The sequence below is a fragment of the Delphinus delphis genome, chromosome 7 (genome assembly GCF_949987515.2).
Source record: "Delphinus delphis chromosome 7, mDelDel1.2, whole genome shotgun sequence".
NCBI classification, from domain to species: domain Eukaryota; kingdom Metazoa; phylum Chordata; class Mammalia; order Artiodactyla; family Delphinidae; genus Delphinus; species Delphinus delphis.
In genome coordinates this window covers 29,429,969-29,448,658 of record NC_082689.1, presented here as the reverse complement: position 1 = coordinate 29,448,658, position 18,690 = coordinate 29,429,969, and the positions used below count along the sequence as shown (strand labels likewise).

The 18,690-nt window shown below is 39.8% G+C and overlaps 1 protein-coding gene across 1 annotated transcript in view; it reads right to left on the bottom strand.

Moving 5' to 3' along the window:
• DYTN (dystrotelin) overlaps nt 1–18,690 on the bottom strand; it is a 51,149-nt gene that overhangs the window by 26,599 nt on the left and 5,860 nt on the right. The window contains exons 2-8 of the mRNA XM_060015581.1: nt 15,674–15,748; nt 12,700–12,901; nt 10,778–10,863; nt 10,167–10,267; nt 5,450–5,521; nt 5,013–5,176; nt 723–834 (exon numbers count right to left, since the gene is read on the bottom strand). Of these exons, the coding sequence (XP_059871564.1) occupies nt 723–834; nt 5,013–5,176; nt 5,450–5,521; nt 10,167–10,267; nt 10,778–10,863; nt 12,700–12,901; nt 15,674–15,748 (812 nt within the window). The remainder of the gene's footprint in view (nt 1–722; nt 835–5,012; nt 5,177–5,449; nt 5,522–10,166; nt 10,268–10,777; nt 10,864–12,699; nt 12,902–15,673; nt 15,749–18,690) is intronic.

Genomic DNA, 18,690 nt, shown 5'->3' with positions numbered 1-18,690 from the left:
GGTAATTAATCAATATTTTTCACTATTGTGAAATTTGGGGATGAGGCCATCTGCATGGAGAAACGGACTCATACTCAGTGATGAAAAGAGAGTGTCCTTTCTGGAAAAATTGAAATGCTCTCTGCTTTAAAATTATCCTATTTCTCTTTCTTCTTAGCAAGAGCTGAATTCTCTTGCTGAGTATTATAATTTTCTTTAAAAAATTTTGAAAGTCAGCTATGAAGTCTTAGTTTTACACTTTTCCAGTCAAAACTGAGATAGAAATCTTTCTCTTTTGTTTTTCCTAAGGAAAAAATTCCTTGAATTTTAGTGCTCAGGAAAAGACATGTTAAAAAAGAAAATTCCCGAAATGTACTGGCAACTAGAGACCTTGAGGCGTCATTTTACCAAACCAGGGCTTTTTCTTTTTAATCTGTGTCCATTTCCAATGCCTCTCCCCTCTTACCGCTCAGATATTTTCTAGTGCACAGTAGGAGTCAATGGTTTCACATTAGACTCTGGCCTTTTCTTATCCCCAAAAGGTTTATTAAAATCTACAGTGTAAAGAAAGTATATGTCTATTGAGAGATATTTAAGGTTGAGCTTGCCACTTCCTTAGTCTTAAATATTATATGTATGAAAGGAGCAGAACCTGTGGTTTTCCAGGAGGAAAAGTTTTTTAATTGCTGTAGCTTTCACTGATAAGATTCATGAAGAGTTCGGTACACGGCATTAGATGTTACCTGGATGCAGTTCTCCATCACAGGATGAGACTTCTGGTGGGACTTGCTCTGAAGACCAGATAAGAAACACACCTGACAGATGTCAAAGTTGAGACACTTCAGACAGCGGTATCTGCCAATTAAAATGGAAGTGTGACTTACATCACTACTAGGAGGTGAGCAAAGAAAGTATTATTCAGGTGGAGAAGAAGCACCCTAAAATATACAGGAGGTGTCTGAGCTATCGAGTGAGTATAAAGTTGTCTTCTTTTGTTGGCATTTTTATAACATGACATTAAATTAATATAGTTTTGTCAACAAACTATCATATAGAGGCCGGATTCATCCTCTCCACCCCGCCCCCCAAATACCAAGTGTCTTTTACATGCAGGGTATTATGTGCTACAACCTTTAGGATAGACCCTTAAGTCTGCAGCCACATTTGTGTAGCTGCATAATTCATTCAGGTAATTGGAATTTAATTGCCAACTTAAAGGAAACTGGGAGATTTCCAAAAAGTTTGAATTCTAGCTTCTCTGGAAATGTGTGAGATATGATGATATTGGACCTGTATTCTTGTGTGGTGTTGGCGAAAATAAAACCATAGATAAACAATTTAAAATAAATGTGTCATTTATCAGAAATCTGTATGTAGGAAAGAATAATGTGGAAGAGAGGGAGTTCCTCACCAGCCAGGACTGAGTGACCACCACACCCAAGTTTCTTAACACATCAGTGTTGCAGGCTTTCTGTTATGGACAGTTACAATCTTAAATCTCCTGTGATCAGAACGACAGGCGGAAATCTTGAGACACTCTGGTAGGGAAGGGTGTCTCTGGGCACTCAGGGAACATGTTGTGATATTGGGGAGGGCTGGTGAGACCTCATAGCCATGAATTAGTAACTTTTAAGGATGAGTGGGATCATATTGTTTGTCTGCAAAATATCAGGGATCTATACTTTTTTTCCTGCTTCAACTACAGAGGATGCGGCATAAAGTAGGGTCTTCCTCATCAACGGCAGCAATGGGCGAGGACAAGGGGACAGCTACACCTATAAGACAGTCCCTCCCCAGACTACTGCCCTCATTTATACTCCTTGCCTTGCCCCCAATAGCATTTGAGTTTTCAACCCCGGTCTTCAAAGTTATAAAAATTAAACTATGTCAAGATTCCTATGCTCTTCAAATTTCATATCTGGCTGCAAAGACATGATATGGAAGCTTGAGGTACTAACTAGCAAAATTAGATACTGTGTGATGAAGTGCCGAGTAAGAGGCATGGAAAATACATGCTGTAGGAGAGATGGGGGACATCCCTGGGAGCTGGTATGGTCTGATAAATTTTTCTGGAAGAGCTGAGACTCATGCTAGGCATAGAATGCTGGGTGGGAGATTAAAGTAGAGGAAATCCCAGGTAGAAAGATGAGGAGTAAGGTAATGCAGACTGGGGTGAAGAAGAAGGGTTAGCGCTTTTCAGACCTATCAGACCTACAGGTAACTGTGGAGAATGGAGGAATAAAAACTTGCAATGGGGCTTCCCTGGTGGCGCAGTGGTTGAGAGTCCGCCTGCTGATGCGGGGGACATGGGTTCGTGCCCCGGTCCGGGAAGATCCCACGTGCCGTGGAGCGGCTGGGCCCGTGAGCCATGGCCGCTGAGCCTGTGCGTCTGGAGCCTGTGCTCCACAATGGGAGAGGCCACAACAGTGAGAGGCCCGTGTACCGCAAAAAAAACAAAAATAAAACAAAAAAAAAACACTTGCAATGTTCCTGAGGCCAGATGGCAGAAGGGCTTCTGACCAAAGTCATTGGAAGGCAGAGCAGGAGGGTGCAAATGCCATGAGACCAACTCTCACAGTCCTTGTTCACTGCCGTCCCTGACATCTAGTCCCAGGGTAGGATATTAATACAGAGTGTTGAAGGGCTATCACGGTAGCAAACATTTTTGAGCCCTTACTGTGTAGCAGGCAGTGGACATGCATTGACATAGTTAATCCCCATGAAAGTTCTTTAAGGAAGGCATTCTTATTATTATCCTCATTTGAAGAAACTGATTCAAAGAGAGTTTAAGCAATTGCACAAAGTTACACAACTATGTAGTAAGTGGTAGCATTAGGTTTTGAGCCCAGGGATACCATCTAAATGGAGAGCCAGCTATTTTAACCCCTGTTAATAGACCACCAAGGCAGGAGACTTGAGTTTGAGTCACATGCCACTGTTACTAGGTGACCTTGAAATGGAAACTTAAGCTCATTGTTTTGAAGATACCTGGAACAACGCAGGTTTTCAAAGAACATTAGTTGAAGGAAATTAAATGAATGACAGTTTCTTCAATGAAGAAAATGGGGCTAGTAAACCCTGCCCTCTCGGCCTTGCAAAGTTTTTACAAAGCTTTGAAAATCATTCAGCATGCGTAACTGGGGAGACATGAAGTCTATAACATAAAGCATTTTTTATAAAGATGATTTGATGAGCCACCTGTCCTGGCTGCTTTATTTAGCATTACTGTATGGTTACAGTTGACTTGTTAGGACAATACACTGACCCTAATCTTGGCTTATTTCCTCCATGCTCTGAAACTACCGACAGGTGTGTAAGAAAGGGTGCAGTGTGGATAATGAGATTGGTCTGTTGTTGATGGCTTTACTCATAGAGAACCAACATTTTTCCCCCTAATTTCATTTCAAACTTACATGGCTATCACAGAGCATAAATGTGACACATTCTGCTAAAATCGAACACTTGTCTTAGGAACAAGCTCTGGGCTTTGTAGCTTCTCCTACTTTAGGAGGTCAAGTCTTTGCCTCTTCCTGCTATACTTCCAGATCTGCAAACACTTCTGCTCTAAAATGTCTTTATGAATCTCACTGAAACTAAAAGCCTTGAGGCTATTGCTGGAGTTTTCTGAGAGCCAAAAACACAGGTTTACGGTTAGAACTGTAATACATTCAAGCAATTTCTAATAGACTCAGAAGGTTACAGCTAAAAGAAGTCTAAGTCATCATTTGACCCACCTCTCCTCTTGCTTACAAAGAAACCAAGGTCTAGAAAGGTTAAAGGCCATGCCCAGATCACGCAGCTGTCTGCATATATGAAAACTGTACATTGCCTCAGATTTCTAGGAGAAAGGAAAAGTCACACAGCGGCATTTTTGTTTTTGTTTTTTGGGGGTTTTTTTGCAGTACGTGGGCCTCTCACTGTTGTGGCCTCTCCCGTTGTGGAGCACAGGTTCCGGACGCGCAGGCTCAGCGGCCATGGCTCACGGGCCCAGCCGCTCTGCAACATGTGGGATCTTCCTGGACCGGGGCACGAACCCATGTCCCCTGCATTGGCAGGTGGACTCTCAACCACTGCGCCACCAGGGAAGCCCTTTATTGTTGTATTGACAAGAGAACTACAACACCCTTTCCCTAATATGGGATTTTGACTGTCATCCTCAAAACTGTGGAAAGGTCTGAATCTCCAATGTCCAAACCTAGCTTTCAAATCTGCCTTTTCCTCGAGGCCAGAGAAGCTCTGGCGTGAGCTGCTCCCACAAAGCCTCATCATTCCTTTGGGTTCAAGGAATGTTCTCAGTTGTCTGCACAAGGCGGCAGCAGAGCATCACGGTTGCAAAGCAGGCACCCTGGATTCGGTCGGTAGCCTCTGCCACTTGCTAACCATGTGAGCTTAAGTTTAAGTTATTTAGTGTCTCTGCAAATTAGGCATAATAATACCACATTTATACAGAGTTGTAACAGGCTTTACATGAAATGATCCACGTGAACTACACAACCTAACACTTGTTCAACATTTAACAAATGTAACAAGGTCCTACTATATAGCACAAAGAACTATAGTCAATATCCTGTGATAAACCGTAACGGAAAAGAACATGAAAAAGAATATATATACGTTTAACTGAACCACTTTGCTGCACAGCAGAAATTAACACAACATTGTAAATCAACTATACTTCAATAAAACTTTTTAAAAAAGCAAAGAATGTAAACTATTGTTATTATTATGGATGGTTCCAAAGTATTTAACAGCATTTTTTGGTAACAAAAGACAAAAAAATTTCCCCTTAAGGAACAAAAACATCTAGCGGTCAGAGTATGTGTCAATAGAACTTAATATTCCATTAATTATAGAAGGTAAAATAAAATGTATTATAAGCAGTATCACTCATACAGGAAATTATTGACCCCCCAAAATCAACTGAGTTCTAGATGTGTGAGAAGGACCACAAAAAACAATCTGGAGAGATGCAGCTCCAACTCCAGACCCATTTGGAGAGTGACGGTCCATGTAATAGTGATGAATGACTCTACCTCAGTCCTGTGATGGGGAAGTTCCTGCAGATTCGACATCGAACAGGGTGAGTGACCATTTCAGTGGCTGACAGTCGGTAGCAGGTCGGGAGCCACAGGAGGATGGGAGGTTCAGATTGTAACCAAGATAGGAATTTCTCTTCTTTAATTGCTGGGCTCAACACCTGAAAAACCATGGCACACTCAGATGTGTCTCTAGGCAGAACTTTGGTCTCTTGTAGAGATGAAAATGTATTTTCATCTTCTCTTCTGTTTCTGTAGGCTCTGCTTAAGAAGTTTATCACATGCAAAGTCGGGGCAAGTCTACCTCTAAATTAGGTTGTCTAGGAGGCAGTGTAGAGTAGTAGGTCTGTGATTTAAATGGGTCAGCAGTGGTGTCTGCCCCCCAGCAGTGGTGTCTGCCCCCCAGGTCCAAGGGACATGTGAATGGCACTCACCCCTTGGAAACAGCTGCGTGTAGCGCTCTCCACAGAGCACAGAGCTCGACTTTCCCCCATGACAGTCGGGATCTACAAGAGGCAAGAAACCCCACGTCAGCGATCAAGAAATGGAGAAATAGGTGGCCACCAGTCATGCCTGAGCGGTGGCGCTTACGGCCATAGCGTCACAAGTATCTGGTGTCTGAGGCTGGATGAGCTGTCTCAGTCTAGGCAAACAGGACACGCGTGGGTTTTGTGCGGTGTATGAATAGAGATAATGAATGAACAAGTGGGAAGAAGTAGAGCTGGGAGGAGGAGTGAGAAGAAAGTCTGGCAGTGGGGGAAATACAGGGAGGGCTTGCATTGTTTCTCTTCTTTTTTTTTTTTTTTTTTAAGAGACGGGGTCTCGCTATGTTGCCCAGGCTTGAGTGCAGTGGCTATTCACTAGGCGCGATCCCACTACTGATCAGCACGGGAGTTTTGACCTGTTCCGTTTCCGACCTGGGCCGGTTCACCCCTCCTTAGGCAACCTGGTGGTCCCCCGCTCCCGGGAGGTCACCATATTGATGCCGAACTTAGTGCGGACACCCGATCGGCATAGCGCACTACAGCCCAGAACTCCTGGGCTCAAGCGATCCTCCTGCCTCAGCCTCCCGAGTAGCTGGGACTACAGGCGCGCGCCACCGCGCCCGGCTGTTTCTCTTCTTTTGACGCCAGTCAAATATTTAATCTTTCTTTGCCCTTGTGCACCTATGAATTACAAGTAACGACGATACTGTATCAAAGTTCAGGGCAGTTTTAAGGAAACCTTTTCAAACACTTTCACGTTGTCTCATTTTCACAAATCCCAATTTCTGAGGTAGGGCAGTCATTATCTTTGTTTAAAGCAAGGAGTAATTGAGACCTGGAATTTTGTCCAAGGTACAACAAACAAGCAAGAAAACAAACAAACAAATGCAAGTTAGCTGCAGAATTGAGATCTCACTCTAAGACTCCTTACTCTGTTGAGGGGTTCTCCCAAAGCTTTGTCACACCCAGTCCTGATGTGTATTCCAATGGCTTGATTTATACTACCTCACTCAACGGTTTCCATCTTTCAATCAGTCCCATTAAGGAGTTTAACTAAGGGACTGAGAACCCCTTGTGACTGCCGAGATGGCCAGGGACTTGGCCCTGACATTATCTATATGCACAGATACATGTACCTGTCACCTCCATTTATGCCCATTTGGTTGTGGGTCCCAGTTTCACATCTGATGTCTTCTACAGCACAGTCTGTCAGCAGGCGTTGTTCCCAAGCTCAGAAGTAATTTCAAAGACCCCCCTGCTGAGTCCATCAACTCGAATAAACATTCTTCTAATCAGGAAAGTGGCACTTAGAGCCACTTTGCTGACAATTAGCCAGACAGAAGTCAACAAACATTTGCGTAATCCTGACAAGATGGCTTGTACTTTAAATTGATAATAATAACCCCATCACCAGCTGAATAAGTACTATGCGTTATTTGGCTTTTGTCTGAAAAAATAACTCACTAACCATACTTTGGCCTGAGAGTGCTGATGAGCTAACTGGAGCACTTATTTGGACGGCGTCCTTGAGCCCTGAGAAAGGGGTTTAGCCTCATTTGTAAAATAAGGAATGTGGATCAGATAGGACCCGCTTGCCAGCTCTGTGATTCTGACACCAGTCAAAAGAAAATTCACTTCTGTAGTGGGTTCTAACCTACACTTTTGGCTTTTAAGTGTGTGCACAAAGATTTTGTGGATGAATTGCCCGTTTGACTAATTTCTTGCAGGTGTTCTACGGAAGGATGCAGTGTGGCTGGATAGCATGCCAGCAGAGGCAGAACACCACTTGAAATGATAATGACGATTCTTGCGCGAGGGGTTGGGATTACACGGTAGGGCCTGGAGTTTTCTGTGGGAACCCATCTCAGTGTTCTTGATGGTAGTAAATGGGATGATAATTTGCCGTGCAAATCTCCACCTTCCTAACAGCTTTCTCAGAAGCCTACTAATGCATTGGGGGGGAGACAGCGCTGCAGGAGCTGTCATGCGGCAGCTCATTGACCTCAGTTGAGCCTGAAACAAGGGCAGATTTTTAGGGCCTCTTGGATGGGGAGCGAGCCTGGGGCTGGCTGTAGTAGTGAGGAAGCAGTACAGGATTTCAGGAGGAGGATAATGCCCCTCCGTCCATCTTCTTTCATTACATCCACCTCAACACCTTAGTGTAACAAGCCTGGTTGCACAAATGCATGGACAGATTTTCCCAGTCTCCCTGGCTCCCCGCAGCTTGAGTCCTAAGATGTTGGGATTGATGGGGAAGTAGCTCCTTAACATGCCTGGAGTCAGCAGAAAACAGGGCCCATGTGCTGCTGCAACCACCAGAGCGGCTCTTAAATAACTACATATGATGTTTGAACCTTAGGAATTAAAAAAAAAAATCATTGCTCCACTTAAAAAATATGAACATCTTACATATTCTTTGGAATTTACAGAATACATTAAATACTAATTATTACAATCAATATGAACATAAACTATTACTATTAAGGGCAAATCAAAGCAAAGGTAATTTTTGATAGGTTTTTCCAAATCATATTCCCTGTCTGATAATCTCTTTCCTTACCCACTCCCACCTGTATCATAATTATCCTCAGTTCAGAATCCTCGGTTCTGAAGAGTACCAGAATAGGTCACCCCCAAATACGAGCCCTTGGCATACGTATTGTTTTGAACTAAAGGCCATTGAGAACCAGTAGATGCAGAAAAAGCTATAAAAACAGGGCACAGGTTTTCCTTTTGTAAAGGAAATATACATTTATAAAGGAAATTTCTTTTTACCAATAGTGTCTCCCTCTCCCTATCAGGAAGAGGAGGACTCTTAACAACACTTATTAATGGAAAACTCACAGACTTAAATCTGCATAACAAACCTTACTAAACAACCCTTGTTCACCATCTATTTCCCAGTCACTTTCTCATAACTTGCCTCCCCCCACCCAGAAGCCCAGAGCCCCCTTCCCTTTGTTTAGTGTAAAATAATTTACAAGCCTGAGTTCCATCCACCTCTTTGAGTTACTCATCACTGGGTGTTCCCATGTGTACGCACCATACACATTTAAACTTTGGTTTGTTTTTCTCTTGTTAATTCTGTCTTTTGCCAGTCCAGTTTATAGGGCCCCAGTCACAGAACTTAAGATGGGTCAAGGAAAAAGAAATTTTTTTCTCCCCTACAGTCCAGACCCAGGGGAAAAATGACAGAAAATTACTATGGCTTCACGGTGAGGAAAACCTAGTTTGGGGATTTTACAGGGGCTTGAAGAAGAATAGACACATCCTTGAAATAGGGGTAAAAGATACAGAAGGACAGTGACCACTGTACACAAGATAATCCAGAGCCTGCTTAACCCATTTGCAGAAGATCTTGCTTGGTTACATGATTTTACATCATTTTAATATTTAAGAAACATATTTACTTTAAGGGGGTTAAATTCCCTTGCCTAGTATGGATAAAAACAACACTACATTTGTACATTCTTAAAGAATAGGAAATGATGGAAAGCAACTATTTGAGTATTCGGGGTTGCATTTCATCTATGTTCCCATTAAGCACCGTTGAAGGCTTTAGTATCAAGAACTTTTCAAGCCATAAAGATAAATGAGATAAAATTCTTGCCCTTGAGAAGCAGCCTAGTGGGAAAAGCATATACCTAGGACATAATTGCAACAACATTTGACAAGTGTTATAACAAAATTATGTACAAGAGTTAAAGGAGCTTTCAGCGAGGAGGTGACTGATATTTGAGTGATCTTGAAAGACAAACAGTATTTGTCAAGCGAAAGGAGAGGCAGTGGTGTTGCAGACAGATTGCACCTGCACAAGTCAGGCATGGAGAACTTGGTGCATGTCAGGTACAGTAACAATTTTGATACGCAAGAGTGACAATGATGGAAGGAAAACTTAAACACTGTGAAATACGCAGAAGAAACCACTGGATATTGTTTCAATGGGGATTATCTGAACCTATAGAGATATGCATCACTGTCTTTGACTAAGCTATTTTATAATTTTGTAGACATTAATGTTAACTTGTAGACAACTGATCACAATGCAAATAATTCTGATCTATAGACATGCAAATAAATTCTGTCCTGGTTGAGGGACAACCCTCCCCTTCAGCCCAAAGTCAGTCTTGGGTCCACCTGCAAATTCATTGTAACATTCTTAATCTATCAGCTTGTCTGTTCTTTGGTTATTTCTTTCAACTACTTGTAACTTACTGGAGCCCTCTTCTAATGAATAAATTAAATAAAATTTTGAATACATGTTCATTTTATATTTGTATAAGTATCATGATTTACCTCTTTCCGAAAAGAGAAGGATTGAGTCAAATCATGAAAGCTTTGCCTGTGATGCTGAGTTCAGGTTTTATTCTATGACAGAATATGGCCAACGAAGAATTTTAGGCATTTACATTTACATTTTGGAAGAGTCACTGGCTGCTGTGTGGAGGAAGAGTTGCAGAGAGGAGAGGATTGAGTTGGGCAAACCAGTTAGGGAGCAATTGCAATAGATCAGCCTATATTCAGATAATACCAGGTAAAGAGGAGAGAGGTTGCATGGAGAGCTATATTAAGGTAGAACTGACACTGTAAAAATCAGATCCTTTAATAATAAATGTGACTAATATAACTGGAACAAATTTAGAATTCTTAAGTATTAGAGATTTACCTGTTGTAGATCTGTTAGTAGGTTTCTCAAAATCCTTCGAGTCATGCGTCCCCCAGAATTATAACCTCCCCTGTTATTTTCTGCATAGAGCTGAAAAAGAGCTAGACACATAAGGGGGGAAAGAAATCTTTAAACTGAATACTTGCTATATATCTTCGAAGGATATGTGCTTTGAATTCTAAACAGTTTATTTGTGGCTATAAAGGCGAAAGTTATAATTCTTGGTTATTTGCTTGCTGTTTTGAAGGCTTCCCAAACTAAATAATTTGATAACTAATGAAGACACATTCACATTTCAACTTTTTGATAATCTAGCACATCAATGACAAAGACCACAAGTTTGGTAAATGGCGATGTGAGCAGAGTCTGTCTTTAAGGGAATAATAACTACTGGTGTCTGAATAATCCCTATACAAATAAATATCAAGGATAACCAAATTATGAATAGTTAGAAAGCATAGATCAACATCTTGAAAAATTCTAAGTGTTGCTGAGTCCTTGTCGAACCAGAGCAGTGTGGCGGGGATACAGGAGTGAGTGAAGCAGATAACGTGTTGGAGAGATTTGGTGGTCACCGCACTTCAGACATTCAAAACTCCTACATATGTTACCTCTGTATTTTGTAAGAGGACTATCCCCTGAGAGGGCAATCAGGGCGGCAGCTGCAGGTCCAAGCTTGAGAAAACCCGTTCCCGAGCTGCATGGCAACAAAACAGAGATACGAATGGGGAAGGCAGGGTTATTCTTGGTGAAGTGGTTTATAAAAACCATGACTGTGAATGGACATTTCTTTCTTTCTTTTTTTTTCTTTGGCTGCACTGTGCAGCATGGGGGATCTTAGCTCCCCAACAAGGGATGGAACCTGCGCCCCCTGCAGCAGTAGCTCAGGGTCTTAACCATTGGACCGCCAGGGAAGTCCCTGAATGGACATTTCTGACACTGTGTTACAAGTTCACTCTTTTCATGGTCAGTTTTCCTATATCTAGAATTTGACAGAACTAAGAATTGAATGAAAATATTTCATCCTTCATTTATTCATTCATTCATGTGTTCAACAAATGTTTATTGGGTGCTTTCTCTGTACTAAGCACTGTCCTAGGCACTGGAGACACAGGCATCTTCCTGGGTCTTCCTGGGTCCTCCTGGACCAGGCAGTCTCACTTCCTTTAGGGCTCACAAGCTGGGAAACCAAACAACAGAGATAAGGACCAAAAGGCAGGCAGAAGGAGCAAACATTTATATTAAAAAAATCCACCCGTTCTCAGGCCCTCACTTAGAGCCTCACCACCCTGTGCCCACTGGCTGTGCAGTTTCCAAACCTACAAAATACAATGTATCAAATGCCAGCGGATTGTTACAGGCAGGCATTGATACAAGAAAGGGTAGCCAAGATCATAATGCTTAAGGAGACTGAAATCATGAAAAAATAACTTGAGAACATGCTTATATACTATTTGTACAACAACAACAACAACAAAAATAATAAACTAGTAAGGAATTTACCTAGTGGTTAAACTGTGCTTGCCTTTGGGAGGCAGGCTTTGGGGTGGTATTTCTTCTTCTTCACTCTTTTCTGCACTTTCCAAATGTTTTATATTTACTGTGAGCTTTTAAAACTCCATTCTACAGGATGAAGGCTACTGGGTCAAGACCACGTAAGATAAACACAACTGAAGTGGGGCAAAAAAGTGGTAAACACACTCACAAACACACACCCCCAACACCACTGACTTAGAGCATGCATAATCAAGCCTTTGACAGGGTGTAAGCTGTTTTATGTGTGCCTGTCCAAGTCATATGTTGAAATCCTAACCCCCAATGTGATGGTATTTAGTGATGGGCCTTGGGAAGATGATTAGGTCACAAGGGTGGAACTCTTATGAATTGGATTGCTATTACTACAAAAGAGACCCCAGAGAGCTCCCTCGCCCCTTTCACCATGTGAGGACACAGCCAAAAGATGGCCCTCTATGTACCAGGAAGTGGGTTCTCACCAGACCCACCTGTCTGCCGGTGCCCTGACCTTAGACTTCCCAGCCTCCAGAACTGTGAGAAATAAATGTTTAAGTCACCCAGCCTACGGTAGTTTGGTATAGCAGCCCAGACTAAGACAATAGCTTAGCCATTTATGCACACGTTATTCACAAACAGAAACTGACAACGGGTTATAAAGGAATAAGCAAAGACATATACTACCGGGAACTCAAGAGAAAAGTGTAATTTATATATATATACATAGATGCATAACTGCCCTAGCAAAAGGTGTGTGTGCTTCTCTAGAGTGGAAATGAGTCTGTATGAAAATGTGGATTTTCCCCCTTTTTGCTGTCCATGAATCATTCATATTAGTGAAGTTGATAAGCATGTACTTCTTTGTTCCCCTCCTGAATAATACATTTGAGGAAAACAAACAAACAAAGAAGCCTTCTTAGATATCAAACCTTGAATAAATATTAGACAACCCCAACTGGTCAACGACCAGAGGCAACTAAACACCCCCTGTGAGGTCACAGCATGGTCCCCTCAGCCTCACCTGTCATACATTGTTGTGAGAAGGCTCAGAGTGAGTTCCGGAGCTCTGGGGTGCACCTGTCCTGGTTTTTCCACCCTGACTCTCTGAAACAGCTCCTGCAGAGCCTGAAAAAGCTGCTGCACAGAGACAGCACTTTCTCTTGCCTCCCAGAGACTCTGACGTAGTAGGACATGCTGAATCAGAGAACTGTCAATCAAGTCCACTGCAGGAAGCAAAGGAAACACTGCATCACCTCTGATCTGAACAAAAGGCTTCAAAAAAGTAAACATCATCTAGTCTTTAATGAAGACTGTTTTTTACGGCAGCTGTTTTTTTTTAAGGGAATTACATAGGCCACTGTTTGGATACATCTCTCTTGTGTATAATTCAAGTGTTCCTATTCTAACAGTTGATTTGATTTTGGAAAAGTGCATCTGTTTGTAAAGCATAGTTAGAACATTATTCCCAGTATAACCTCTAGGATGTGGCTTTATAAAAGGAAATTAAAAGGGAAAGAAGTGAGAAACTTGAAAATAGCTTTCCGAGGAAGTGAGGACACTGGTGAAAAGTTGGGAAAAACGTTTTTATACTGTTTATTAAGTGGATTGAGAAAATTCATCTTTCATGTTCAAATATCATTTTTTCTTGTCTACAGCCTAGCTCGAGAAGGAATATTGTGTATAAAAATGCAAATGCATCACTTAAAAAACTCAGTGATCTTTATAAAAGAGCAGTTGCTGAATTAGACTCCTTAGGTCTCACCCTTGCTTTAGTAATGTTTATTTTTTTGATCTTGGTCTCATCAGTATTATTATCCAGAAAGGCACTTAATAAAACCAAAGTTGCTTACAAAAAATAATGGTTTATTTCTTACATATTTTTTATCACCTTCTCCTAAAAATGTTACAAGGCAATAAATATAAGGAAGAATGAGATAGAAGAAACCCTATGGTTTCTTGCAGATGGAGGATGACAGACAAAATGAATAAACACCCACTTGTGCCATCTGAGATGGGGATGTCAGTGGCACCAAGAGCTGCTGGCATTTAAAATGCTTCAGACTGTGAAGTGATAAAACCCTGCACTTCTGTCTACTTTGTAAATCAACCTCACATCCACAAATCTAGCACGTATAATAAAATTTTTTATTTGTTCTCTGATACGGCTTTTAAAGGGAGAGTCTAAGAAAGTGAGGGGTATGTTTTGGGATGTGACTGTGAAAAAAACGTGGCTGCATGTGGTAGAGACTGCAAACTCTTTTATCGTTATTCAATCACAAAACCTATCACCTCGGCCTGGCGTGCTGTACACAGGATGCTGCGTCTTCTGCCGAGACTTCTGTATTACAGCAAAACAGATAATAGTGGTGTCCATTAATCTCACCACCAGATTTGTGCAGGAACGCTCTCCGGCTCTCCAGATCCTGCTGCCTGGAGCTCACGATATGTTTATCTCGGCGTTAGGGACTTTTGTTTTCCAATTTTTGTTTGGTTATCTGTTATAGGTAGAACTTTTCAACTTCTGATTTCGTGTACTGTTACTATTTCCCATGCATATTATTTATATTCACTGTTTCTGATGCAGGCGTAATAAAAAATTCAGAAAGGTACACCCTCGAATTACACTGTATACACCCAGGCTCCTATGAACAATGATGAAGGCTCATGTGAGCATTGGCTACTAACTTTCTTTAATAGGAGACATTCTCCAGGAAAATAACATGATTGAGGGTAAATTTTTAGTGAGCATCTTCTGCCTTTTGCTGATTTCTGGAATAATATAAGTAATTTGTCTATATCAGTGATTTAAAAAAAATTTTTTTTAAAGCCAAGAATCCCTTCTTCAAAGGATACTTTCACAGAAATGCAATATGGAAGATAGAGCAAAACAGAGTTGTTCTGGTAGAGGAGATAGGCTTTTGGGTTTTTCTACTTGCCTATTCTTCCTTTTCCCACCTTGCTGGCCCTTTGGGTTTTCTCGACTTGCCTCTACTTCCTTTTCGCACCTCACTGGCCCTTTCTTACCCTACTTCACACCCATGTCCACTCTGTGAAACACAGTTTGAAAACCACTGGTCTATCTAACTTATTAGGCAGAGGCAAAATATTAAAAAAAATTCAACCTTTAGGAAAAATGACATATGTATGTGTGTGTGTGTGTGTGTATGTGTGTGTGTGTGTGTATATAATACAATTTATATATATATAATACAATTTATATATATATATAAAACACAATTTTTTTAGGTCTGCTGTAATAAATGTCATAAATTACACAAAGTGATTTTTTAAAAATGCAATACAGAACTTATTAGAAATCAGTAACTTCAGATATGCTGAATGCCTGTCATTTTTCACAGCCAGAACCCAAGTTCATTTTGGAGAATTTTTACAGGATAAAAATTTTTACTGTATTTTACCTAGATAATGGTATAGGAAAAGAAACCATGGCATTCAATCAGATAAAATTTAATGCAAAAGAGTAGTTCTCATGAAATTCTCAAGCGATTTTTAAACTTTATGGTCTGAGGATTATTCATCTGAACTTACTTTTGCAGGTTCAGAAAGAGATAGGGGTACAACTTAAAAATGCAAGTCTTAAGTAGTAGAAGGAATTTAGAAATGTTTATATTTGAATTTACAAGTTATATTAAACTAACTTATTTTGTGATTTTAGTTTGCATCAATATTGGTATCCTGAAAAGGAAATAAACAAACAAAAAATTTGCAGAAACCAAGTAGGAACATTTTTTTAAAGAATTAAAATCCTCATCCATGAATTATTGTCTATTGTCAGTCAGCGAAGCTACATGTGGGTGGAACACAGGTGTATCTTCCACACTCCATCTTCTCTGTTACAAGTAGGGTAGATGCACAGGTCCAACCTTCCAGATCCAACAGTCACTCACATGGGCGGAGTTTTTGGTTTTCTATGAACTTTACATTACACGTCAGGGTCAGATTATTTCAAGTATTTCAAGAGAACCTGTACTTACATTGGCACAAGGTTTGCACTGATCGTAATTTGAAGGCTGTTCTATAAATGGAATTCTCAATACTATTAAGAGCATCTGTAAAGAAAACATGAAATATCATAGATAAAGGACTGTCTCATTAGATAAATCCCATATCCTAGAAGGAAATCCTAGAGCGCATGTAGCCCTACTTTATTTTGCAGGTGAGGAAATCAAGTTCTAGAGCTCTCTTTCCTACCTGGGAACAAATAATAATGGACTACGCTATCCTAGGCTGCAGGTGACCATAGAGAGCCTCCTCTGAGCTCACCAAACTAAGGAATCCCCTAGTGAGGAGACTCCTCCATGAAGCTGTCCACTTTTTATATAAAAATGAAATAGCCTATGAAACAATAAGACAAAAAACTATCTGTAGAATGTAAATTCAGTTTGTTAATATATTCTAGTCATATGTACACACATACTTATGCATCTATGAAAATGACTATCCATCCATTCATTCAGCAGATTTTTATTGAGCTCTTACTATATGGCCCTGGCATGATTCCAGGCTCTTGAAATATAGCAACTAACAAAACAGATAAAAATTCTTGCCCCGTGGAGCTTAATTTCTAGTGTCATTCATCAGATTGTTAACAGTGGATATCTTTGAGTGATCGAATTCTTAGTTATAGTCTTCCTACTTGTCAATATTACCTAAATTTTCTATAAAGAGCACATGTTATTTTTATAATCAGAAAAAAATGATTAATATACCTTCTTTTACCCACCACCAACATCACTACATCAGTGGCTAGCATTTCTGAGCACTTACTAGGCACGGAGTATGTATTCACCCCTTTCACAGTGTGGAGAAGAGAAGAGGAGAAGAGAAGAGAAAGCTCTGGAGCCATATCTAGGTAACAGAAAATGTATATGTAATATACAAATGCCCTGTACATTTGTATATGTAATAGAAAATGTATATGTAATAGAAAATAGAAATGATCAAAACATATGAAAAAAAAAGTTGAAAGACGAATTACTATAGAAGACTTTTTGACGAGGAAAAATAGTCATCAAAGATAAACAACCATAAGCAGAGATAGTTTTGCAGGCAAATTCCTTTAAACTTTCAAGGGATAGGGGAATCCCTGTTACTCAACTCTTCTAAAAACTGGAAAAACTCAGAAAACTTCCCAGTTTAGGTTAGGAGGCTAACATAACTGTAATACCAACATTTGATAAAGTTTTATTGAAAATATTGTTATTGCTGAGAGAAACTAGTTAAATTCTGATTTCAGACTTTGAAGGAAATTGGTCTAATTGGCCAAGGAAAATTGTCCAATATGGGACGGTTTCAGCATCAACTCAAAAGTCTGAAGTTTGAAGTCTCATCTAAATACCATCTAAATCAGATATATAAATATAAACAAATCTTATTTAAGATGAAATCAAAGATAAAACATAATATATTAGCAAACATTTTCAAGAACATATTAAAGAATTATGTTCCATGATATGGAAAGATTTATTTCAGGAATTTAAAATTTGTTCAACAGTTAATTGATATATTAAGGGAAGGAAAAAAGTTACTGAACCAGTGGATTCTCAAAATGCATTGGTAAAATTCATCAGCCATTCTGATTTTTTAAAAACTGGTACATGATCTAGGAAGAGAGGAAACATCCTAAAAATGTCAGAAATAAAAGGCAAATTTCATATAAAAGTGAGATAGACAAAAGACATCCCTGTTAATGTCAGGAAAAAATCACCCCCATCCCCCTTTTCACCACTGTGATCCAACTCTAGTCTGAAGCAGAGGAATAAAATACAGGACATCAGGACCACCCCTGTCCCCTCCACACTGTGCCAGATAGGGCGGAATCTCCTTGATAGACCTTGAAGGATAGCCCTCCAGGATGTCAGTATGAGTCCATTGGAGCTGGCATATAATAATAGAATTGGAACTTATTTGCTGTCCCTGTTTTGGAATTCTAATCTACAAAAACAAATAAAAGTAAGAGTTATAAATTTTAGGAAGGAAGAGATGTACAGATGTTCTGATTGCCTCTCTATCCAGATAATTCATGAGGATCATCTGCAAGTTGGCTGGATTGAGGACAATTGTATGAGAATCAATAACTTTCCTTTATATCAGTGGTTTTCAAGCTTTATCTTGCATCAGATTGCAGAGCTTACCCCCAGAGTCTGGGTGGGGGGGCCTGGGTATTTCATTTCTAATCCCAGGCGATGCTCATGCTTTTGGTCCAGGAACTATACTTTGAGTACCACTGCTTTATACCAAGAATAATCAGTTACAACAGGTAATTTTTAACATCTAAAAAATGCTTAAAGTAAACAAAACAATGTGTAAGACCTTATAAAGCTTTATTGAAAGCTATATTAAAGATAATATGAATAAATGGAGAGATCTATTTCCTCCATTACTGGATATTCCTGGATTAGGAATGTTCAATAGCATAAGGATACGAATTCTCCCCTATAAATTTAAAGCAGTTCCAACCCAAATTCCAACTACCATTTTGAACTTGACAAAATAATATAAAATTAATCTGTAAGAATAAATGCAATGTGTGCTTATTTCAGGAACAGGTAGAGTAATGGAACAGGACAAAATCAGAAACTGACCTAGGTATACATAGGGTTTTAGCATATGATAAAGATGATGTTTTAACTCAGTGAGAATCAACAATTTCCCTTTATATCGGTGGTTTATATCAATGAGGAAATTATAGATTATTTAATAAATAGTGTTGGGGCCATTGGATGAATAACTATTTAGAAAAATATAATATAGGTACTTTAGTTCAGATCATAAACAAAAATAACACCAGGATGTATTACAGAGTTAAACATGAATTCTTAAAACTCTAAGACAATTAAAAGAAGAAATTTTTGTCAATCTTGAGGTTGAAAGATGTTTTAAAGCATGATTATAAGCCCAAATCCACAGCAATGTGTCTATAACTTAGTATGGTCCTATTTTTGTAAATGATAAAAACTAATAGCAAGAAAGAACACAATAAACACAGTAG